The sequence below is a fragment of the Ceratotherium simum genome, chromosome 5 (assembly GCF_057802395.1).
Source record: "Ceratotherium simum simum isolate JZ-2026a chromosome 5, ASM5780239v1, whole genome shotgun sequence".
In the NCBI taxonomy this organism is placed as follows: domain Eukaryota; kingdom Metazoa; phylum Chordata; class Mammalia; order Perissodactyla; family Rhinocerotidae; genus Ceratotherium; species Ceratotherium simum.
The window spans coordinates 44,846,975-44,872,879 of record NC_141904.1 but is presented as its reverse complement, the minus strand read 5'-3'; the positions used below and the strand labels follow the sequence as shown (position 1 = coordinate 44,872,879).

The window sequence follows — 25,905 nt, the reverse complement described above, 5'->3', positions numbered from 1 at the left end:
GTGTATAACTTCCATTCACTGATATAACACTGTTCTCAAGGTAGCAAGCAAGTTGAAGTTCTTGTTTAGACTGTAAGCCCTGGTCTCAAGTTGATCTTGTAGTCTTCCCCTATCTTTGTCAGAGCTTTGTGCCCTATAACTTAAAAAAAATTATTTCTAAATTAAATATTTCAAACATTCATGAACGTATAGAAGATAATATGATTACCCTCCATACATCCATCCCCTGATGCTTTTTCTGGTGCTAGGTGTCTCAGCATTGGCCAAGCAGCTGGGGTACAGCCCACAGGGCCTTCTGGCAGTTGGCCTGGCCCTGCCAGTGGTGCTGGGAACTTAGCAGTTTTGTGTATGGATATGTCTTTCCTGGGGCTTGTCACATTTTTACTCCTCAATGGAAACTGTGGGGAGATGGGATAAATGGACTGTGTAGGGTCTGTTGGCTGGTAGACTAATTTTTTCTTTTTGCCTTCTCTGTGTTTTTGTACCACTGCATGTTCTACCTGTGTAAAAGGGGAATAATCATTCATTCATCCGTCCATTCCAGAGATGGTCTTTATTCTTAGAGCTTACACTTAGATAGTGAAATGATAAATCAGTAAAATAGAGAACAAAGAGGTAGGTTCTCTGGGAATTTAGAGAAGGGAGAAGTATCCCAGCTGGACAAGTCTAGGAAGGTTTCACAGAAAGGGTGAATTTGAGACAGTTTTTGACGTGGATTTGGATATGGGGAAATCAGAAGAATGGCAGACATAGGTGAAGCATACACCGAGGCACAGAGGTGAAGAGAGTAGTGTGCGTCCTGGGGGGGGTCCCCTTTCCTACTACTCACAGGAACTGGGATGCCAAATAAGGTTACATCCCTAGAGTTCTTTGGAAGAAAAGTCCACCAGTGTGCATTATTATTATTAACACCCTATCGAGTAGAAGACCTGACAAACAGGATCTGTGAAACAAGATGTGTGGGTGCATGGAGACCCATTGAAGCTGCAGTAGCCACCTCACTCATCGTTGGTTGCAGGGCTGCCGCACACAGATGTGCAGGTTATGCCTGTGCAGGCATCTGCAGAGTTAACAGATGGGGCCAAAACCCAGCCAGGCTCTGCCAGCAGAACTGGTCCAGAGCTGTTTCTACCCTGAGAAGCACCTTGTTCTAATTTGCCAAAGGCACCAGGAGGGCTCAGAATCTATTTCCTTTTGTTTCTTAATGGTGCTCACATATCATGGCCAAATACTTAGTGTTTTACTGTAATATAATTTGCTAAATGACTTCCTTTGGCCATCTGTAGGAGCTCAGTCATCATTTTGAAGACTGGCTCTGTATCAAACATTTGCAGAAATTCTAGAGGACATACTATACTATCTCAGTTTCATTTTTGCCTTCTGCTGTCCTTGCCACCAGCTTTAGATTAGGTGCTCAGAATCTCTCCACTGCAGGTGAGGATATGGCAGTTAAACTGCTCAGCACCTACTTCCCTGGGTGGCCTGAAAGGCATGGGTCACTGGACCCCATCCCTGCTGCTTCAGTGTCAGGCTCATCCTGTCCCTTTGTGCCCATCTTACTTCCTGCATCTCGCTATCCACTGTCATTGCTGAATCATTTCAGTCCTGCTTCCTTGCTTCTCTATTCCTTTCTCCCTCATCCCAGTTGGTTTAATTCTGGAAAAGGAGAGGTTCATCACAGAGAAGGAAAAGGACGACTGCGAGTGAAGAAGAGACAGGGAGGATGATGAAGGGAAGAAAATTGGGAGTGACGAAGCAATAGAGGGCAGGGAAATGATAATAAAAGCAACATTTGCAATTATAGTGGAGGTGAGGGTGAAACAACCCAGAGTGGACGTGTAGAGGGCAGGGGTGTCTCTGGCGCCATCATCTGGCCCTCAGTAACAAGGTGACCTTGCTCTCCTCAGGTGTCCTCATGACTTCTCTTGTGGACCATGTCCATGATCCTTTTTGCCTGTGTGGTAAGGGTGAGGGATGGACTGCCCCTCTCGGCCTCCACTGACTTTTACCACACCCAAGATTTTCTGGAATGCAGGAGACGGCTCAAGACCTTAGCCTTGCGACTGGCCCAGTATCCAGGTCGAGGTTCTGCAGAAGGATGTGACTTCAGTATACAGTAAGCAAGCGTGTTCTCTTTTCCAGAACGTTGGCTAAATTTGGGTTACTTTTAACCATATGTTGAGGTAACATTATGCTAATCACATTGTGTGTTAAAAGAAGATCTGACCTCAGCAGTCTGAGTTTGTGTGTATTTATAAGAGAATCCAGGGGACCTCAAGCATTGCTGCTCCACGTCCTGCCTTTGTGTTAGTGGAGTGCTTGTGAGCATTGAGAGACCCGGGTTCTACCAGTTTTCTGCTGTTAGTTTGGTAGTGTTTTCTGTATTAAATGCAGAGGTGGAAAAAAGGTGAGGAGGGAGGAGATGCTAGATTAAAGTGTGGGGGAAGGAAAAGGATGAGAGTGAGAAAGCCAAGAAAATACGAAAAAAGACTTAACTTAGAGTTCTTGCTTTCAGTTTTTGCTTTTTTAATTTTTTCATTTTTTAAAAAAATTTTTATTATGTGACAGGAGCGAGGGAGTGAAAAATGAGCAGAAGTAGGTACTTCTTCTCAAGGAACTTAAAGTCTAATGAGGGAACAAGAGAAATATTAATTGAATATAAGGCAGTGGGGAAAATGCTCCAATGGAAGTAGGAATCAAGTGGCTACAATAATCATAGTAGTAATAGCTAATGTTATTGAGTGTTTTCTATATGTCAGGCACTATTCTAAGAGCTTTTTCTGGCTTATGAGGTAGGTAATAGTATTATGCCTGTTATACAGAGGAAGAAACTGAGGCTAAGTGACTTAGCTAAGGTTGTACTGTCAGTAAGTGGTAGAGCCAGGATTTGAATGCTGGCAACCAGGCACCAAGCTCTGCTCCTCATGTGTTATATCATTTCTTGTTCTAGGGCTTACAGCAAGAAGCCATTCTACAGAGGGATCAGGGCAAGGCAGGTTTTGAAATATCAAAATGGCTTGTTATAGATTTTACATCATTGTGTTCCAGTATGTAGGCCTTCGCTTACCAAGTCCCTTTTGCTCCCCTTGAATAATAAATTTTTAGTTGACCTGATAAAGTGGGGTCCTTTTAGGGGAAGTCAGTCTCAGAATCAAAAACAAAAGGACAAGTCCGGGCCTGACTCCAGGCTCCGTGTTGTTGTCTGGCGAGGAGGGATGTGGCCTGAAAGGGGTGTCAGACGGCAGGCACATGTAGCTGTCACCCTGTGGTGTGGGCCCCGGGTGCTCAGGAGCAAAAGCTGAGCCTCTGCCCATGTCTGCAACTCCTTTCTCCGGGTGCCTGATACCACCTTCCTTGATGGTCCCATCCTCATTATGCTGTGATTATCTAACATTCTGTGTGAACCTTGTACTGTTCCTCAAATAGGAAACATTTTGTCTTAAAGAAAGAAAAAGTCTATGACTTCAAATGAAATTCTGGGTACTTCAGTAGTTTTTTGAAAAGTGAAATATAAAATGTTCTACTCATTTGTATTTTTAATTAAATATTCACCATTATTTTCACAGAGGAAACGGAGGTTTTTTTTTTTCTTACAGGTGAGCAATACCATAGCTTATTTTATGATTAAGGAGTTGAATTATGTTTCTAGGGCTGCCATAACAAATTACCACAAACTGCCCTAAAACAACAGAAATTTTTTCTCTCACATTTCTGGAGGTCAGAAGTCCGAAATCAAGATATTGACAGGGCCATGCTTCCTCTGGGGCTCTAAGGAAGGATCCTTCCATGCCTCTCTACTACCTTATGGTGGTTGCCAGCAGTCCTTGTCATTCCATGGCTTGTAGAAGCATTAATCCAGTCTCTGCTCCTTGGTTACATGGCCTTTTTCTCTCTGTCTCTGGGACCAAATTTCACATCAGTCATGGACGAAGGCCCACCCTAATCCATTATGACCTCATTTTATCTTGATTACATCTGCAAAGACTGCTTCCAAACAAGGTCATATTCACGGGTACTGGGAGATCTTTTTGGGGGACACAATTCATCCCAAAAATAGGGGTCCGCTTTCAAATAGAAACACCTCCATTCTGGACAGACTTAGGCCCTTCTGGGAAATTCCTTATGTAAGGAGGAAGTCATTATTTTATTTTATTTTTTTATCTTTTTTAATTTTTATAATCCTCATAATTTTTTAAAATTATGAAAGTTTTTATATAGAACCTTCCAATTACAAAAAGATGCTGGATCACTATAACCTAAAAACACTACCCTCCTGCCAGAAACACCCAGAAGTATGGGTAAATATATAAAAAATTATTTTAAATGTGTAGCTGAGCCTGAAAGAAATCGCAAGGCGCCAGAAATGAAGGGAGAACAGAATATCAGGTGGTAAATGTGTGAGCTGATGTTGAGGCTCATGGGTAATCAATCATAGTAAACTTGGGGCTTGAAGGAAGAGGGCTTTGGACTTATGTAGGGTGAGGTTTCGGAACAAGACCCATGCATAAAGGAAGGATTCTTGTCAGGCTCCAGCACAGGTGGGATAATCTGCCCACCAATATAGGGGTAACTCATCTCTGCTTGGCTTTGGATGGGAAGGAAAACTAAAATCTTACCTAAAAAATTGAAACCCTGCCCCTGTGTAGGATTGGAGTTTGAGTTTGTACTCCCCACAGTCTAGGAATTCCCAAGCCAAGGTTCAAATATCAGCATTGGTTCCAGACTGATGACACTCCTGGAGTAGCTGGCCAAAGCAAATGCAGAACCACTCTGGAAGAAGTGTGCTGCAACTCAGGCCTTCAGAGAGTCTTACTAAAAAAAAAAAATACAGCTCCACAGTAATGAGCTCTCGGCAAAAAATGACAAACACTAGAGGAAATACTCCACAATGAATGGGAGTCAGTAGACACCACAGGCAGGAGAACTAGAGTCCCCAGAACTTGAAATGATAGCATGACAGTCTGAAAAGGAGTAGAAAAGGAAGAAAAACCATGCATTTATTTTGTGAGACCAGAATAACCTTAATACCACAACTAGGTGAAGACAGTACAAGAAAGGAAAGTTATAAGCCAGTCTTACTTTGCATAGACCCAAAAGTCCTAAATAAAATATTAGCAAACTAAATCCAGCAGTTGTGATGTATATAAATATGTAGAAACTCACAACCAAGAAGGTTTTATTCAGGATGCCAGGATGATTTAATGTGAGAAAAGCTATTGATGTAGATTAAAGAAGAAAAACATTTTCCTTAATAGGTGCAGAGAAGCCTAAGGCTACTTCCCTAATGGGACATGCATCCCTCATGCATGAAACAATAAGAGTGATCACACACTGTCAGTGGCAAATACTGCTATACGTGTTAGAGCAAGTATAAGAAAGGCCCAGTCCCAGGTAGGTCTAGCCCGAGAGACAATATATATGCAACAAACAGCTACAGGACTGTTCGAGGCCAAGCAAGTACAGAGCGAGGCAAGGTTGTATCTGGGTGTGGGATGGGAATAGGTGGGTCTGTTCCCTGGTAATGTAGATGTCGCCCTTTTGTTTCAGTTTTTCTTCTTTGGGGGATGTGGCCTGCATGGCTATCTGCTCCTGCCAGTGTCCAGCTGCCATGGCCTTCTGCTTTCTGGAGACCTTGTGGTGGGAATTCACAGCTTCCTATGACATCACCTGCATTGGCCTAGCCTCCAGGCCATACGCCTTTCTTGAATTTGGTTTGTAACCCTCTTTCGTACTAATTGTTCTCTCTTACGGCATGGTATGTGCAGAATTTACAATTTAGATTTGGTTTTGACCATGAGGGAAAACCATTGGAGGTGCAATAACATGTCACTGGAGAACAGCCTTGTACCACGAGATTTCACAGCACTTGAAGTGGCCTGGAAAGCTTCGAGATTTAATGATCTGGCTTTTCGTCTCCTCAGAGCTGGGGGCAGGGTGGAGGAATGGTGAAACCTGTGTAGGTTATTCAGCACAGCCCTTTGGAGCAGGGGTCTGCAAACTGTGGCCTAAGTGCCAGCCGCCTCTTTTTGTAAATAAAGTGGGACCCAGCCATGCTCGTTCTTGTACACGTTGTCTTGGCTGCTTTTGCTCTCCACTGGCAGAGCTGAGTAGTTGTGACAGAGAGCATATGGGGCCTGTCAGCCTAAAATGTTGACTCTCTGGCACTTGAAGGAATTTTGCCGACCCCTGCTGTAGAGCAGTACTACTCACAGGGTGGTATGCGAACTTGTTCTTCCATCAGGAGATAAGTACAGAAAGTGCGAATAAGTGTTTAGAAATTCGTGTAGTAATTTGACATTCCTGCGATATTGTTTATTGTACTTTATCAGAGTATCAATCAGCAACAGTTTGGAAACAAGAAAAAGCTGGTCTTTCACTCAGAGGTTTGAGAAGCACTGCTCTGGAAGAGGATACTTCTTTTCTAGAAGTTGCCAGGGAGGCCTTGTAGAGGCTCAGGGGCTTTGGAACACAGCATGATAATTATAGTGGATGCACTGTTTTTCTTAGGTGTGATTCAAGTCATTTTGAGCTCTTGGGAGAACGGGAGTAGAGGTGGGAGTTGGGGACGCTCTGTGGTCTCTTTGTAAACAGCCACTGTCTCTGTGATGCTCTTGAACAAGGGGCTGGCAGCATTTGGTCCTAGGGGTCAGGTGCAGGGCCAGCCCCTAGAAGTGTTGCTGCTTATGCTTTCTGGCAACGACTGCCATAGCCCTCACATTCCCTCGTGTAGTCTACTGGCTGGCCCATCAGGCATGGGCCAGCACCCTCTTTTGGTGTCAGTCAAAGGCACTGGGGAGCTCCCTGGTGTGCAGGCCCCAGCCTGGTAGACCTGACATAGACGGCGAGTTCTGCCCCGGAGTGTCCCTGTGAGGCCCTCATCAAACTGCTGCTCTCAGCCCCACTTCTTCCTAGGAAGAGGGCGTGCTATCCCCAGACAGATCACAGCTGTGCATCCCTGGGCTGTCCGTGGATTTGCAGCTGGTGGACCTGTGTTCTTCTCTCCCCTCCTCTCTGCATGTGCCTTTCTTGTAAGGCGATGTGCTTGACCTGACAAGAGAGCCATCCCCAGCATCGAGTTTGCTCATTATTGAGTGAGAGTAGAATATGAGTAAAAGTACACTGATGTTAGAATTATACGTGATTTTGCTTTGCCAATATCCGTGAAACCTCATTTCAAACGCTTATTAAAACTTGGTAATGGATTAATACTAACATAAATAAATGAATTAAAACCAATACCTTTCAAATATATAATCCTAGTTTGTACAACATATTCACATTCATTTGTAATTTTTTTCTCACATGCCTTTTCTTGAGATAATCAGGTCAAGAATAACTGTCCCCATTTTTCAAGCTTATAAATACTTTGTGAATTACCCAGGATTGTACTATCAGTAGTGGCTGAACTAAGGCTCAAGCCCCTGTCCCCTGACTCCCTCATCACTGAGGTTCTGGAAGGCATTATTGCCTTCTCTCTAGACAGGCTATCACATTTTAATTATTCTGCTTTGAAGAGATTGATGAGACTGGTAATGATATGTAGTAATCATTTGACTTCTGTATATAGCTTGACACTCTTCAGAATCTGGCTGACTTATTAGCTTGCTTAGAAATGTAAACTTAATTTTGAACATATTATCTTATAACATCCATTGTGATGAAAATGCTCGACTTGAGTTGCTCTCTTTTTGCAGACAGCATCATTCAGAAAGTGAAGTGGCATTTTAACTATGTAAGTTCCACTCAGATGGAGAGCAGCTTAGAAAAAATTCAGGAGGAGCTCCAGTTCCAGCCTCCAGTGGTTCTCACTCTGGAGGACACAGATGTGGCAAATGGGGTGATGAATGGTCACACACAGATGTACTTGGAGCCTGGTAAGTGGCCTGCTGTTGTCTGATGTTGATGAGGTGATGTTACGTATTTCAGATGGACATTGATTTTTTTACTAGTAAGGTATTTTAGAGGGGTAGGGGCATATAAAATATGTGGGGGAAAATATGGACTGATCTTGTTTCTAGGTGGCTGTTAAACTTGACTATTGTGAGTTGATCTGAGGGGAGATGGCTCTTATGATGACATTCAGGGGAAGAGTCCCTTGGCAGGTTATTTTCTTAACCAGAGTGAAGTCTGTAAGTTTAAATGTTGTAAAGGAGATTCATTCTCTTTTGTTGGAAGTCACTTATTGAACTGTACAGATTTGTACATTCTCTCTCTCTCTCACCATATATACACATACACACACATACATACATATAGAGATATATATGTATATAATTTCTGTATATATATATAATGTATACATATGTATATAATTTTTGTGTATATGTATATAATTTTTCTATATGTATATAATTTTTGTATATGTATATAATTTTTATATGTATATAATGTATACACATATATATGTAAATAATTTTTTATATTGTATATGTATATGTATATAATTTTTATATGTGTATGTATATGTGTATATAATTTTTTGTATATGTATATAATTTTTGTATGTATATAATGTATATACAGATATGTCTAATTTTTTATATTTTTATATATGTATATATATGTAATTTTTTTATATATGTATATAATGTTTTTTCCTTTGACAGTGAATCCTCATCTCATCTTATCTCTTAGTGAAACATTGCATATCTCCGTTCATTGAGAAACTCTTGCCCTCCTTGATGGAGGGAGGGGGAGGCCTATGGGGATGAGAGTGGACAGGAGCCAGAGCCAGGGCTTCTAGTGCTCTCAGTCTTTGATTCTCGTGAGACCTGGGGACATCCCTCTATCCTTGTGGATTTCCTTATCCTGTGGAGTACTTATCTGAAGAATGAGGTGTTAATGAACATGATCACAGTGCCCTGCCTTCCATGACAGTCTGGCATTAACACCATTAGCCACTCAGTGCCTGGCACATAAGGAAGCATGATTTTTTGCATTCTTTGTTTGCAACTACACACAATTAAATCAATTTTTAATTGAAGTGGATATTTACATTCTAAGAATTCTGTAATGGTGTTAAGAGCTGAATCCTTCTCTGCAAGATAGGGCTGTCTACACTATAGCAGTCTATTTTGTTTTAACTTTTATACTAAACTCATTGCTTGAATTTTAAAAGTGGTGTATTAAAAATGTTCAAGTTTTGGGCTTAACTTTGTGTTTTGATTTAATCTATTTCAACCAATAAATTCCTGGATTGGCTCTCATGCCGATCAATAAGTGTTTGTAATTTATATTGGGAATGAACTTAACTTTTGTGAAAGGAAGACTGGGGTAATTGAACCACAAGCTTCTCCTTTGCCATATCTGAAGACAGAGTAACTTTGTAATATATGTTTTGTTTTTTAACCAATTAGACAATAGGAGCAAATCAGAAAGTGTCAACTTGCCTATCTTTCTCGGACGTTTTACTGTGGTTTGACTCACCCTATTGTCCTGAATCTTTACAGGTAGCATGTTCTGTTCTAACAGGAACTTTGAATTGCTCAGTGGAAACTAGCACACTAACAATAGGCAATCAGTTGGGTTGCAGCTAGATATTTGTGTGTGCGCATGTGTGTGTATGTGGGAAATGTAAGGACAAGAAAGGATGATTTAGAAAGAGTGTAGCAAGAGAATGGGTGGGACACCATATAATTGTGTGAACCAGAACCAGTTTCAGTAACTATCTTTTTTTTTTTTTTTTTAAAGATTTTATTTATTCAGTTTTTTCCCCCCAAAGCCCCAGTAGATAGTTGTACGTCATAGGTTCACATCCTTCTAGTTGCTGTACGTGGGACTCGGCCTCGCGTTGGACGGAGAAGTGGTGCCTCGGGGCGCTCCCGGGATCCGAACCCGGGCCGCCAGCATCAGAGCGCGCGCACTTAACCGCTAAGCCACGGGGCCGGCCCTCAGTAACTATCTTTAAAGAGAGAATGATCATTTGTTCTAATTAGAGTTCCAGAAATGGCTTATAGCTTAGATAATCAATGTTTCCCTCCTCTTCCCAGTTATTTTGTCATTTAAAAAATTGCATTTGCTGTGAATTGCTCTAGAAGCATACATGACACTGAATATTGTCCTTGTCGGAGAAAGAGTGGAGCGTTTTTCAAGCTGAGGGTTGAGGTATATGATAGAAATGCTTTCAGAATTTGACAACGGATTTACAAGTAAAGCTATAAATTGCTTTAAATCAGGATTTTTCAACCTAAGTCCCATTGACTTTTGTACTGGATAATTCTTTGTTGTGGGGGCTGTCTTGTGCATTGGAGGATGTTTAGAAGCATTCATGGCCTCTACCTGCTGGAAGCCAGTAGCACCCTGTTCCCAGCTGTAACAACCCAAAATATCTCTAGACACTGCCAAACGTCCATAGAGGGGCTGTATAGACCCTGGCTGAGAACCATCACTTTAAGGAGAAAGGAAATTAAGCACTTGAAAAACTTGTGCTTGCTCAGAGTTGGGCCTCTTTCTTGAAGAAACTCACCTTGGATTCACAGATTCATTCTGTCCTTCATTTTTTGCCTTTTTTCCCCTCTAACTACAGCTGCTTTTTAAATTACTGTGCTTATAATTGTGTGTTTAACATAATGAACCTGTCATTAGTGGAGGTCTAGTTAATGTCTTTATTTTTCTTTTGTATAGAAATGATTTTCACTAGACACTTGTTTTTTCTCATTGTGAAGCTCCTAATTTCCGAATGGAACCCGTGACAGCCCTGGGCGTGCTCTCCCTTGTTCTCAACATCATGTGTGCTGCTCTGAATCTCATTCGTGGAATTCACCTCGCAGAACATTCTTTACAGGTAACCTTTCCTTTACAGTTTAAATGGAAGGTCACATGACGGAAGAAACTGATGGGCATATATTTTGTTTATAAGGGTATTATGTACTAAGGCTTTAAAATTTTAAAAATTCAAATAAAATTTTTATTTCTAATTTTATTCTTTGTGGTAAGTTACACAAATATGAAACTTGCTCTTTTGTGTCTGTTGTCCTAAGAAGTGAAAGGGGCCTGCTGGGATATTGATGAGAAATGGACAACTTGCTGCAAGGACATCAGACTACCCCATGGCCCTTGGGACCCCAAGGGTCACTCCGGGGGCTAGATTGCTCACCCAGGGCAAAAGTTGGATTCTCAGACTTTAAGGTTCAGGCTATTTTTCCCCTGGGAAAAGTTGTCTCATAGTCTGGTTCATATCACGCGGATACCACCTTCCCTGTGTCTTTGTTAAAGAACTGTATCACTAGAAGATTGATTTGCCAGCCTGCTTATCTCAAAGCAACTTTCTATTTGAGTGCTTTTTAAATATTATTTTTTAACTTTGAGGTATTTCAAACACTTTTAAAAAGTATAGAACCGTTATGAGCATAAACAGATAGATATTACTTTTAAAAATAGAGCCATAATGCTCACACTGTTGTGTGCAATGGCTAAAGCCTGAAGTACGCAGATGTTGACTCTCAGGAGACTAACGTAGGCTGCCCTGTTTGGAGAATGGCAGCAGGCCTGTGCTATAAGAGGGTAACCACCTGTTACCACAGCCCGTCTGCGGCCACTATGTGGTGTGGTTCCCACTTTTATTGCTTATGATTACTCACAGCCAGATACTTACCAAGTGTCTCTTTGCACTAGAACAGGTGCCTGGCCAACAAGATGGTTAAGACATGGTCCCTGCCTTGGGAGCACAAAGCAGAGTGTGATGACATCCCTAAGGAGGTGGCAGTACCTGGGGGTGGGAGGAATTAGGGAAAGCTTTGTATTGACAGCTGAGTAGGATTTTGAGAGGTAGCAGGGTTGGTTGGGGCATTCCAGGTTGAGGGCTTAGCACAGATGCACGGGGACAGGAGTGCGCATGGTGTGTCCAGGCCATTGAAACTAGTTGTATGTCAACCCCTGACGTAGTATGTAAACAGGGACTTGCGTCTTACTCACCCAGGGATTTTGTGCTGTCAACCATACCAGACCAAATGAGGAATCAAGTGCTTCATGTTAGTGTTTCCTTTCATCTAAATATTCCTTTTCTTGTGTTCCTCATGTTTGTTGTAGGTTGCCCACGAGGAAATTGGAAATATTGTGGCTTTTTTTATTCCTTTTATAGCCTGCATTTTTCAGGTAGGTGAAATGTTGATATTTTGGTGAGTGGGTTAAACCCATGGCCTTATTTTGTTCTTCTTCTGGAACAATTGACAAGTTTCTAGATCTTATTTTTGTTCCACCAAGACTTTGGTTCAAATCATGGACAATACCAAGCTCTCAGTGGAAGTTCCTTAGACCTGTCCTGCCCAATCGTCTCATTTCACACAGAAAGAACTTTGGACTCAGAAAAGGAAAGCCACTTCCTCTAGGCCACAGGGCTTTTGACAGCGGCAGAACAGAAACCAGGAATTTGGACTTGACTCCCAACAAGGGAGGGATGAGATTGGTGTGGGGGTTGGGTTGGGCCTGACTAGTGTGAGGCAGGGTCTTGCCTGGTGCTATTGTCAGGGCAGCCCAAGTACAGAAATGTCCTTCTACAGAAGTAACACATTGTATGTGTGTTTTTTTTAAATGCAGGACTAGGTTAAAAAGTTGTTTTTAATAGTGATACTGTCTGACTCAAATCTGTCTTTAGGAAATGAAACAAAAATTATAACATTAACTAGATGGCTTTGATTGTTATTTAGTTATTTTCAAATAAGCTGCATACTTAAAGGGTGGAGTAAAAAGGAGCTTTTGAATCCCCTATAGGCAGAGTTAATTCTAGTAAAAACCTGACGCTAATTCTCTTTCTTCATCCTCCACATGGGCTAGAATTTTAGTACCTTCTCTGCATGCTTAACCTTTTTTTTTTTTTTTAATTAAAATTTCTGTTCTTAGGGCACTTCCTCTCTCTTCCACATACATCCTACAATGGTCGATTTTTAAGAATTACATGATTGTGCAAAAAGAAATTTTCAACTCAAGATTGAAAATGCATTCGTTTATTAGAAAACAAATCTCAAAAACCTGGGGTGTTGCCAGTGGAAGTTTCCTAGAGCCTCCATTTCAGGGCTGCAGGGATCTTACAGCCCCACCTTCATTCCCTCAACTGCGTTCTTACTTGGATAGCTCTTTCGATGGGGGGCTCTCTCCTTCCCACTGGAGCCGTTGTTGGATTGCTCTGTGTTTTGAGAATGTGCTTTTTTCCTTTTCAAACATTGAACTAAAAAGCTGTTTCCACCTTTTGCAGAACAAGAATGACCTCTTTTCTGTGTGATAGCCCTACACAAAATACCACTCTCCCTGCTGTAAGATCTTTTCCCATCTCATGCTTTTGAAGACATGATAAGGAGGATATCTAGGGAATAGTGGTTCCCTATGTAGTAGTAACTCAGGAAAAACTAAGATAGTAAAAGTACAGCTTCTCTCACCGGCTTCCTCACCTGTCGTGACTCCCCTGAAGGAAAAAAACAGTTGGAGGCCAGGCAGTTTTTTAGCATATCCCAGCCTGGCTGTCTGCCCCTTACCTGCATCTCTTCTTTCTCTACAGCCTGCAACCTGGCATTTCTGTCTATATTTCTTAAATTTTTTCAAGAGTGCCATGTTCTAATTCCTCCTGTAACATCTATTTCACTTTTCTAAATCTCCACTTTCATCCAATGATTAATAGTGAGTCCAGCTATTATCCAGCGAGTCCAAGCTTCATTGTAATGAATTCAATTTAATAAGCTAATGTGTGTGACATGACACTGTGCATGGCAGGTACAAGAAGTGAATATTTCATCTGACATTGTGGCCATTTTATTATCTCTGATCGGACTTCCTCTTATGGTGTCATTTCAGTGTTATTTGTACCTGTTCTACAGTCCAGCCAGGACTATGAAGGTGGTGCTGATGCTGCTCTTTATTTGCCTGGGCAACATGTACCTGCATGGGCTGAGGAACCTCTGGCAAATCCTTTTCCACATAGGAGTGGCTTTTCTGTCTTCCTATCAGATACTGACGAGGCAGCTTCAGGAGAAGCAGTCTGACTGTGGAGTGTGAGGATCGTGTGATGAATGGATCCTTTGATTATCTCATGAGGGTCATCTGTGTTTCCCTTTTCACTTCTCGACTTGACCTCAAGTTTCCATGCTTGAAGTTCCTTTCAACCAAACGAACTGATAACAAGCATTGGAGATTTTTAACAGGTGCAGCTGAAGGCATGAGGTCGCTTGATCCCGAGTCCTGGTTTTGTGCCGAGCGTCAGTGCAGAATCTCCAATTCAGCACATTTACCTAGGACAGCAGAATCTGGGGCCTCATTCAGAAAGAGCATTATTGGAAGATCAGAATGGAATTATTTTTGTCTTTTAAGTTGAATGATGCAATAATCCACCAGATTCAATAGCACTAGTTTTAGTAATTGGCAGTTGTCTCTGAGGAACCACTGTAAAATCCTTATCAGCTTTTCAGTCTAAATGTGACTTGGTTAGTTTTCTTTAGAGGGTCAGCACAGGATGAATTAAAAACTTAAAAATGTGGTTCATAAATATAAGCTAGACATATTTTGTTTACATTTTTTGATAACTTAGGTCCAATATGATACCTTTAGAATATTTAAATATATTTTGGATATAAATTTAACTTATCTTCTTTTAGGGTAAGGACAAACTTAAGTTGAGAAAATGGTTAAGAAAGCTGAGTTTATTTAATTTGTATATAATCTTTTATGGTGGTGGGACTGTGTGGGTACAGAAATGTTTTGTATTTATTTGCAGGGTATATCTGAATATTTTAAAAATTAATTGAGTAACCAATGCTACTGGATCATAAGGTTATAAGCATGAGCAGAAATGAGAATTTTAGGATTCCTTTCAGTGAGCCACAAACTGGAGTAGGTGAGTCATGCGGATTCACACAGTGGCACTCTGCAGACACAGCGGGGAGAGGCTGCTGTCATCAGCCTTGTACGTGGCAGCTGAGTGCGTGTCATTTTAATGATGATGAATACGTGACCCTGTGTACCTGTTCCCAGAAGACCTCCCAAATTAATTACTCCTCTACACCTTTCCTAGTCATCTTAATTAGATCAAGGGCCTCATTTTTTTATGAACAAGAGTTAAGTAGGTATTAACTTTTTTAAAGCTTTATAAAAACATAATTAACCCTCTGCTCTGAAAAGTTACTTTTCTTTCTTTCATTGTCAAAATATTGACTGATCATAGTTTTCCAAAATGTGGATCTGAATAAGATCCCTTGGTCTCCAGAAATGTCAGCCTGGGTTGTCCCGTACCATTCAGGAGGCCACTGTGGGAGTTTGCCCTTTGGATTGTTCTTAGTAGAAGTCTGGAATCTGAATAGCTCAACTACAATCGCATAGAATACTTTGCGTTGAATTATGTGGTCTTAATAAATTTAAAAAATCCTATTTCGATAGTTTCTAAAAGTTGAAAACCGTTGCGAGAGTTATTGAACAGATAGGGAAAGCAAGGATGTCATTTTATGGATTCAGTTGTACTTGGTTATTACTGGTGGTGTGTTGTTACTGAGCTGCCTTGGTATCAATTTGAAAAAAACAAGTCGATGTGACTAGAAACTGTGTTGGGAAAATGTTGCCATGGTAATTTTATTTTCTTATAATAGAATTTTCTATTTTTAATCAAACAAAATATCTGGATATGAAAGTTATATTGGCAGCATCCTCAGATGTAAACTTCAAAATTGTCTCTCAAAGTCATCATTGATCTTGCATCTGCATAATTTTCTGCATACCCAGCAGGTGAATTTTCAGGCTTTCTGGGAGATAATTTAGAAGAGATGGTAAAATAGCTTGCAAAGCCAAGGAGGGGAGAGAAATCCTTTTACATTAGAAGCAAATACACAAAAACGCTTTAAAAGTTGGTAAGAACAGCTTTCAGGTATATTGTTTTCTTTTCAAGCCGATGTGTTATTGGTGTTGCCATGTAGCCCTGTACCCCAGATGATCTGGGGGTCTGAGCCTGGGATCCACATTCAGTAAGTAGTAGAGAACAGTTCTTGAAGAGGAGTCCCTCCTGGTGAATGTTTCCTGCACTAGTGGAGATGTTATCCACACTTGGTTGAATGTGGTCTTAATTAATATCCCGATGGGGTTTGAGATTTACATTTGCAAACAAAAGGGAAAAGATGTACTAGACACACAGTACCAAATAATGACCACATAAACATTGTTTAACCGAAATTTAGCTAAAAGAAGCCTCAGCTCACTGGAGGAAGAGACTAATGATAGGAAAGAAGTTCTGGAGATTTCATCCAAGGGAAGTCCCAGGCTCAGGCTTGACTTGGTTCAGGCCTGGAGTTTTGTAACGCCCTGTGTCATCCTTGGTGCCAGAAATCTGGCTGCTCGTTGCACAAGTTTTCCTCACCCTACCATGGACTCACTGCTGGTCTATCTCCTGTGTTTCCCGGTGGTTAAATACTACCTGCCCTACTGACCTCACAGGGCTAGATCTGGCTATAGATGAAATAATGTTGACAACAAAACCTTAAAAGTACCTTCTGGTATCAGATGCTGCAAGATCTTGAGCATCAGAGTGTGTTATGTCCCATCCACTGCATCCGAGTGGGAATGGGGCTCAGTGCTCTTGGGCCGAGTTTCCCAACCAAGGGGCCTAAGCCCAAAAGGTTTCCCCTTCCCCAAGTATGCTAGTGAAGGAGACCTGGAGACTGTGGTTTTCTTTCCCCCAGGCTAGCATTACTGTGAAGAGGACCATTCCTGGGTTTCTTTTTTCTGGGTGGAGACAGTTGGAGCATATTTGGGTTGGTATTCCCTCTCGATACTAGAGGCCCCACTGCCTGCGGTGGGAGGACTGTCACCACGGGCTCCCGGATTTGCTTCTCAGTCTTGCACCCCTGTTATCTGTGAATCAAGGCCCAAAATTTTAAACTTCTTTAAGGAGTGGGAAAAGGGTGTTAGGAGGAGAGCTGAAATTATTAATCATGTTTTCTATCGACCTCACCTTGAGCTCCCTGTTCATTTCCTAGGCGCCCCCATTCTCCAGGTCTCCCCTGCCTCTTTCCACCTCTGCCCCATGCACTCCAGTCCTGGGGACAGAGGCCAAAATTGGAGTCTCTGGAGGGATGGGAAAGCCACCTTTAATTTTAATCGATAGGGTGGATACAGGCGCTTCAGAGAAGGAGCAGATGGCACTGAGGCCCACCCTCTCCCCCGTGCACCCCTAGGAGCTCCAACACACTTGGGAGTCGGGTCTCGGAGGGGAGTAGCACTTCAGTGGTCAGCCCTGCTCAGAGTCAAAGATGACAGCCAGCAGGGCCGGCTGTTTAGGGCACGGGAAGCAGGGGATAGGTGGGGAGCAGAGCTGAGGGCGCTCTGTCTGCTGGAAGACAGCAGCTGCCTCTTAGCATGTGAGGGCTGCATGCTGCATCTTCATCCAGGGCTGCCATTTGCTATTCCTTGGAGGAGTCGGCCACTCATTGTAACATGTAATATTGTAACTGTAACATGCAGGAGACGTGGCCCTTGGAGAACCTGCTGTTTGCACAGTGCAGTGCAGGTGAGGACCGGCAGGGATGGGAGTGTTTATGGCGACTAGATCTGCATGGCAAACCCCGGCTCTGACATTGCTCACATTCCAAACGTTCCTACACAGAATCCTGCCCTGGTACAGGGAAGCTCTACCTGTGCACTGTGAGTGTTAATGGTGGTGGGGGAAGAGAGAGTAGACGTGCCCTTGAGAGAGAAGGCGGGAAAAGGAGCGCACTAGTCAGCTGGCCAGAAGGCCTAGAGATCAGCTTGGCTCTTCCACCGGTTCTGTGCCACAGTGAGCAAGTCACTGCCCGTCGGCCCCAGTGTTCTCATCTGGGAAATGGTGATAACATCAACCTGCTCCGCTGGCATGCTGTCGTGAGGATAAAAGTGGCAGTGGAGGGGAATACTGGGTGAATCCATTGTTCATGTGCAGGAGAAGAAAGGCTTGGAGTTCACCCGATACAGGGAGGTTTTTCTGCATGCTTCAGGCAGCACAGCAGAGCCATGTCTTCTGGCCCTTACAAAAAAGGACATTTTATGATGCTGCGGTGTAAACCGCCTTATTCTACACTCCAGAAAGGTAGCAGTCTCCCTTTCTCCCCCTGGACCTGCCTCCTGCCTTCCTGGCACAGAGCCCTTGGTACCATTGGCATTGGGTTCTCCAGGATCCAGAGAGGCTGGTTCTGCTGGTTGGACCAAACCTCACTGTCCATCCCTGACCTGAATGAGGAGAGCTCTGATTCTCCTGTCTGGGAGCAGTGATGTCAAACTTCTGTTGCTGGGGAAACGTCTTTGGCTGGGAACCTGTGGAAAAGGGCTTGTCAGTAAAATCTGGGAATGGCCGGATATGGAAACATCTGCCCATGTGTACCCATGGCAGAGCTATTGCCCACAAGCGCCTTTTATTTAGGGTAAAATGATCAAATCCATTCTGTTCCTCTAACCTGATATGCTTGGTACATATGACCTTCTTTAACCCTTATGTGGTTCTGAAATTGCTTCAGAAGTGTTATTTAATGGATTATTCATATAACTTAACCCCCAGGATTCTATCTTGTTTAATGGACTTTTCTACTAAGAGAGTAAAAGATTGAGGCTGCTTTAGCCAGAGCAAAACCATTTACTTCATGTATTCATTCTGAATGCTTCCTGTCCGTGTTATACAAGCGTCTTACTGTTTCGTGTAATAACAAAGATCTATTTTGAGTAAATGATGGGTACATTTTAATAAACTTTCACGCAGTAGTAAAGCCTAAACTTGTGTTAATGTTTGTAAAGAATGTTGTATAGCCATTTATATACTATGTATATATAAATTAAATGAGGTGGCTTCAGAAGCGGGGGGAGAATAAATCTAAGGTGCTTATTAACTTGTGTGTGTGTATTTGTGTGAAAAGTTCTCAGTTATGGGTCCATTTTCCTAGATGGTATGATATGGGCCTGGCATAATGCGGCATTGGCCGGCGGGGGGTGGGGGGGGTGGCGCGGGACTAGGGGGTGGGTGGAGGTTGTTGAGAGAATTGAAATTCAGGTCCTCTTGTCCAAAGAGGTCGACAGGTGCAAGGGCTCCAAATAGTCTTCAGCACTAATCCCCAGTTTCTGGAATGCAGTCATCGGTCCAAGAAAGACCTTGGAAAAACCAAATTAGTTGCAGTGCCACCCTGGGGGCTGGGAGGTCTGCCTTCTATGCAGCCTCTGCCTCTGCCTGGCTGTGTACCCCTAGGCAGGCACTTTCCCTGCTCTGGGCTCCTGTCCATACTCAGGGTGATGAAGTTTTCATCTCCCAGGACCAGACTTGTCATGAAATGGCCACCAGGAGGCGTGGCTGCCAGCCACATTGTCAGGTTCCCAGCCCAGGGGACTGTGCTCTTCCGTAGAGCTCTTTCCTGTAGCAGCTGATAAAGTTCCCAGAAAGGAAACAAATTACCAACGTCTCCTGACCATGCTCTAAGCACATTGGGGAGCTTGCATGCTCCAAGCACATTGGGAAGCTTGCATGCTCCAAGCTTCTCTCCACCATCTGTCCTGAATGAAACTCTCTTGAAGGAGGGCAAAGACCTCCAAAATAAACATCTGAGTTATTGAGTTCTGGGATTTGGGAGTTGGCAGAGCCTTTAGATGTCATCTGGTTCAACCCTCTGGTTGCTCAGTTGGGGAAGTTGAGGCTTGTCCTAGGGAGCCAGGGACAATGTAGCCCAGATCTCTGTACCCTGGACTGGGTACTAGGTGCTGTCTACCACTTGGCAGTACCCACAAAGAATAAAGGGGGATCTTGGCCCATGAAGGGTGCCCTTTCTGTGCCAGGAGGGCTGGGTGCCAGCCCAGGCTGATGAATTGCCTTCCTTTTTCTTGAGCTCTACCTCCTGATGGGGCCAGGTAGCAGAAGTGCAGCCTGACAGCTGCCAAACATCCTTGAGCAGTGCCAGTGGAGGTCACAGTGAGGCTCAGAGAGAAGGGGGCCATAGCTGGCAGGGAGGCACTGCCTGGCTCTGCGGAGTCAGCTGTAAGATGTTGCTGAATTGGATGTGCAAGGCAAAACCTATAAAGTTCACTGAAGAACGTGAAGGAGAGTATCTTTGTGACCTGGAATATTAAAGTGCTTCTTAAATAAAAATATCACTGGCACAACCTTAAGCAAAACGATTGATGAATTTGATTACACACAAATAAGGATTTCATGGGCAAAGTTAAAAGACTGGGAGAAATTACTACGATGTCTGAAACCAATAAGGGATTAATATACAAGCAATTCCTCTAAATCAGCAAGAAAGCAACCTCAATAGAAAAATGAGCAGACAGTTTGCAGAAAAAAAAACCCTGCAAAGCTAATAAGCATATGGAGATTAAAATCATTAGAAATACAGAGAAATACATATTAAAACAACAATAAGCTATCACATTACGCCTATTATTTTGGCAAAATTTAGAAAGCTGGATGGCACCAAGTGTTGGAGTGAGCGTGGGAATATATGACTTTGCGCGGCCAGTCTGAAGAGCAAGGCTGTTATGGGCTGAAGTGTGTCCTCCCCAAATCCATGTGTTGAAGTCCTAACCCCTAGTACCTCAGAATGTGACATTTGGAGATGGGGTCTTTAAAGAGGTAAAATGAGGTCATATGGGTGGGCTCAATCCAATATGAGTGGTGTCCTTATAAGAAGAGATTAGGACATGTAGAGAGAGAAGACCGTGGGAAAGCACAGGGAAGGCAGCCATCTGCAAACCAAGGAGAGAGGCCTCAGAAGAAACCAACCCTGCCGACACTGTGATCTCTGACTTCCAGCCTCCAGAAATGTGTGAAAATAAGTTTCTGTTGTTTAATCTGCTCCGTCTCTGGTACTTTGCTAGGGTACTCTGGCCCTAGCAAACTAATAACAGTTACCTACCCAAATTTAGTGTGTACATACCTCGTGATGTGGACACTTCACTCCTGGTTATATGTCCCTGGGAAATTCTTCCACAGATCCTTAAGGGGACATGTATGAAGAGAAATGTTTACTGAAGCATTATTTGTTTTGGCAGAAAGCAATCTGTGTGTCTGTCATGGCCAGAGTGTGTAGGCTCACCATGGAGCACGATGCAGCAGGCAGAAGTACCAGATTTAGATGTAACAAAGCAGCATGGATGGATCTTCCAAAGGTAGAACTGAGTGAAAAATAACATTTATATGATTAGAAATATATGCACACAAAATGATAAAATATTTTGTAACAATATATTGAAAAAAGATACATGTTAAATACATTTGAATGGTTGCCTGCAAGGGGCCAGGACCATGGGAGTTCGGTATAGAGATAGTAAGGAATTAAAAAAAAAAAGACTTGCTGTAGTCAGCAGTCAGGTCTGAGAGCCCTGCGACAAGCAGGGGACATGCATTGTCCCTGGAGATCTTGCCCCGAGTGTGCCAGCCCTGACTGGACTTGATGAGGATGAGAAGGCCTGCCTCTGGAGGCTCTAAAGCCCCATATGCTGCCAGAGTGTTTGAGCCTCCAGGGCTTCTCCAGTGGGTGAGGGGAGTGGGCACTGAAGCCGAGGCCAGGGGCTATAATGGTCAGGGAGGGCTTCTGGAACCCATGTAGGAGGGGGAGGGGAAAAAGCAGAGAGGAGGGAACGCCAGACAGGAAAGCAGGTGGGTGGCAGCTGGCTGTAGCCACCGGGGACTTTCTACTTCCCAGATTCAGGCTGTCTGACCAGTAGTTTCCTGGCGGAGACTCTTTCCCACATGAGGCACTCAGCTGAAGGGCTCTCACGGGGAGAAGGAACACAGCTGCAGGGGGGGACAGAGGTGCCGGCAAGGCAAGGCCTTCCTCCCACCCCAGAAATAGCCTGTTCTGGCCCCAGAGCTGACTGTACAAGCCCGGGGAAGTGAAGCCACAGGGGACGGGGGCGGGAGGGGTGAAGGTGACCAGGACCACCATTGCCCTGAGGGCTTGTTTCAGGCATATTTTCTGAGGCCCGAGGGATCAGAGCAAGGACCAGGGGCAAGGAACACAGGGCCAACACTGGGATGAACTTTCTCACAGTGCTGTCCAGTAGGGCTTGGGGAGGTAGTGAGTGCTCACCTTGAAGGTGTGCAAGCAGAGATGGATGTGTCTGATGGGACCTTGGAACTCACTGTCCCCATCTCAAAGACATTGTCTCGTCCTGGGTGCTGGTGTCCGCGGGGACATCTGCCTGTCTCCCAGAGTGCCTCCTCCTGTAGTGTCCATCCCACGGGGCAAGCCAGACGCCAGTTGCAGGAAACAGCTTGTGCCAGCTCCCATTTGAAGAGTAAATATTAGTCTTTTCAAGAGCTGCCTGTTCTCTGTCACTCGGCACCGAGGACACTGAGCCGGGGGTGACCTCTTGGTCCCCATGCCCAGATGGAGTCTGTGGGCCCGGATCACTGCTGCAGTAGAGGGTCCTAGAAACAAGCCTCACCACGTCCAGGCGGGCATCCCCTCCCAGTCACCCGAGTCCCCGAGGCCCTGAGCCTCTATGCAGGAGAGAGTCAGATGGCACTGAGGCCCCAAATCCCCAGAATGTGGCTCTCCTCACACACTGGCCAGGCTGCTGCTACAGAGGCAGGGGACTGCATGTTTTGACCTGGACCTCAAGATCTCTGGGCCCCAGCTCTGACGTGTATGGTTTAAAATCCTCTGATTATCAGGAAGGGGAAATGACCTGCTCCTGCTCCACTGTCACCCCCTTAGGGAGGCCTCCTCTGACCGCCCCAACTAACAGCACCCCCTTACTCTAGCCCCTCATCCTGTTGTCTTTTTTCTGTATTTCTCTCCTTTATCCGACTCCGCCGTGAAAGGGTCAGCTCCGTGAGGGCAGGACCTCTGCCTTGGTCACTGCTGTGTCCTCCAACTGTGCGCACAGGAAGTGCTCAGTAACTATTTGCTGAATGAATATAATGACGTTAATACTTTGAAAATGTTAAACCAATATAATTCTCATCCTCTAACTGCTGAAATTGTATTCCTCTGAAGCCACTCCACCGTTATGCCCCTGACGAGGGGTTGAGGCAGGTGAGTGCCCTCTCAGGCAGAAGGAAGGGAGGCTGGAGGGGGAGGGAGGAAAGCCCACCGGCAGCTGGTGAGTGGTGGGAAGGAGAAGGGGAAGAATCTGTCACACAGGTGTCCGGGTCTCATCCTCTGGGATGAAATCTTGGGGGGAAGTAACTGAAAGCTGAAAACAGAGGGGGACGTGTGTCCCACTCTGCGTTTGGAAGACAGCCTGCGCCTCTTTGGTGGCCCTGCTGGGTAAAAATGGTGGAGCTATGGATTTGATGGCAAGAAGGTCTGAGTGAGCACCAGCAAGCCTCCCTCAGCTCCCAGTGGCCTGGAAGGGATCCAAAAGTTCCTGCATGCTCCACAGGGCATGAAGTAGGCGGCTGAGTTGGAACTGGTGGGCCTGTCACCGTGCTGCATGGTCTGTGGTGAGGTGAGCCCGCCACAGAGGCCATGGTGAGGGCAGCTCACACCCAAGGCTGGATGCAGGCATGGCGAGACTGGAGGGGTCTGAGGGGCCAGAGTGAGCCGAGGTGGGGCTGAGTCAACTGTGGCAGGCCCTGGGGCCCCACCAAGAGAACAGGCTATGAGTATCCCAGTCGCAGACTTCAGCCGCAGGGGCCAGTGAGTGTCTACGAAGACCCTGGCGCAGAGGGCAGCACAAGGACCTTTGTGTGAGGCTCCTTTTCTCTGCCACCAGGAGGCCATCTGTATGGGACCCTCTGCTTCATATCCTATTAACCTACCTTTGCCAGCTCCTACAGGAATAACCAGATAGTTCCTCACCTCAGCTGTACCACACAGCTATCACTTTCTGCCACCGAGTTCCTCTAAAGCTATGGTGTGGGATGCCTGCAAGAACCAGCTTGACACTCATGCATGCCAAGCCGGGAAGTATGAGGTCATTGACATGGGCAGACCTTGAGCGATAGATGGTGGGAGCCAGCGGTTAATGCTCTCCTGTCCCTCAGGAGGACGATTCAGGGGTGTGTTCTGCCCACTCCTCAGAGAGGCCCAGTGGAAAGGAGTGTCCGTTGCCACAGCAGTGACCAGCTCAATAACCCTCATTTCCCCACTTCCTTGTTTCACACTTCTCTGTTCTCCTTTCCTGTTTCCTGGTTGCAGGTCCTTGTCTCAGGCTTTAGGGTTTCTATTTTCTGGGGACTCAGGTTACAAGGCCACTTGAGCCTCTGTGCTAGAAATTATCTCTTGGCACTCGTTATCCCTCTCTGGCCCCTTCCGTAGTCCCCTGTGTTGCAGGGGCTGGAAGGCTAAAGACTACCTTTCCCAGACCCGTTGCTGCTGGGGATCTGGATGCAACTTAGGCTCTGCCAGAGGGAAGCACTGCGGGAGAGACTTCGAAGGCAGAAGGGAAGAGGAGGCCATTCTTCCTGCAGTGTGGTGGCTGATGGGTGGGATCTGGCAGACACGAGTTTTTGCAGTAGTAGGACACTGTGTTCCTTCCACTTTCCTGTCCCCAGCTTAATGGATGTGCAACTAGGACATGGGCAATAATTTCTTGCAAGGCGGCAGCTGGGGTGGTGTGACCATGAAGCATAGAAGTGTGCCCTAACTTCCATTTCTCCAACTCTTTCTATGTTTAATTTCCACATTAAATCTCTTTCTGCACAAAATACCTAGAGTGTTTTCTGTTTCCCGCACTGAACCATCACTGATTTGGCTTCCTCGCCTCCACCATATACTACACCACCAGGCTCAGGTGGAGGGAATCTGAAAGGCCACACATTTACCCAAATAGACATCCAAAAAGAGACTGCGAGTCAAACTCTATTGGTTGCCTACTCAACAGCCATCGCCACTTCTTCCTTTTCAGGTCAGCTTCCCTTCTGTAAGCCTGGTCTCTCTTGCAGCCAGGGCTTGGGTATGTGACCTAGTCCTGCCAAGGAGCCTGAGGAAAGTGTGCAGAAGGTGGGTTCTGGGATAGCTTATCTTCCCTGATAAAAGGAGACACACAGGAAACATTCTCCTCCCTGCCAGTGGATGGGCTTCTGTGAGAATATGATGCTTGGGGCAGTGACAGCCATCTTGCAATTGTGAGAGGGTAAGTCTGCAGATGAAAGTTCACATACCGAGGATGGTAGAGTGGACAGAGAGAAAATACCTAGGTCTATGAAGACATCGTTGAGCCACTGCATTAACCCTGGAGCTGCCTGCTTCTAGTGGGCATCACTCTGGTAGGACCCTTTCCCTCTGAGCCCCATAGAGGCCGATTCAGAGCTCTTCAAAGCTTTTTCCAGGCCAATATGCTGGGGCTCAGGGATGCTGGGACCTCTGGGAGCTGGGCTGGGACTAGGGTGAGGCAAGTGAGGCACTTGCCTTGGGTGCAAAATTTAAGGAGGTGGCAAAAAAACTCAGTAATCAGGATAAATAATATTTTAACGAAATATTAAAAAAAATTAAAACTAATGCAAAAAATACACAATTAAAAAAAATCAAGATTTTTAAATAAAGAGACTAAAGAATTAGTGTCGCCAACTAGGTCTCTACTTGTTTCCACACAGGGCACTCCCAATGAACCACACCTGTGGCAATCCGTATAATGAAGCAGGACTCTGAGTTTGAGAACTGGGTTCAAGCCTGGGTTCTACCAATGATTTGCTGGTGATCCCAAGCAAATCCCTTCCCTTCTCTAGATTTTGGTTACCCCGTCTGTCCTGCATGGGGGCTGGGGTATTGCCAGGATGGCCTCCTGACCCGTCCTCCTCATCCCCATGGCCTGCCGAGGTTATTGTCCCTCTTCCTGGGAGGCTGTGTCTCCAGGGCCATCGAATCCTGGCTATTAATATCTTGGCCATCCCTGGCCTGATCAGGGTGTTTAATGACTGCCAGCTGTGGCTCCGGCCCCCTCCCCCAGGAGAGATAAGAGCAGTTCCTGTTCCCACATGGGGGGAGGTGGGGGGAGGCAGGGTCACTGCTCATTAAAACAGGCCCTGGGTGAATGGTG

At 44.7% G+C, this 25,905-nt stretch overlaps 1 protein-coding gene across 3 annotated transcripts in view; it reads left to right on the top strand.

Moving 5' to 3' along the window:
- Positions 1-18,818, top strand: part of SEC22C (SEC22 homolog C, vesicle trafficking protein) — a 30,924-nt gene extending 12,106 nt beyond the window's left edge. For all 3 annotated transcript variants that reach the window (XM_004419563.3, XM_087430795.1, XM_087430794.1), the window contains 6 exons: positions 1,908-2,116; positions 5,548-5,711; positions 7,695-7,874; positions 10,665-10,783; positions 12,028-12,093; positions 13,783-18,818. In XM_004419563.3, coding sequence (XP_004419620.1) covers positions 1,935-2,116; positions 5,548-5,711; positions 7,695-7,874; positions 10,665-10,783; positions 12,028-12,093; positions 13,783-13,983 — 912 coding nt within the window. In that variant the 5' untranslated portion in view covers positions 1,908-1,934 and the 3' untranslated portion in view covers positions 13,984-18,818. The remainder of the gene's footprint in view (positions 1-1,907; positions 2,117-5,547; positions 5,712-7,694; positions 7,875-10,664; positions 10,784-12,027; positions 12,094-13,782) is intronic.
- Positions 18,819-25,905: the final 7,087 nt, after the last annotated feature.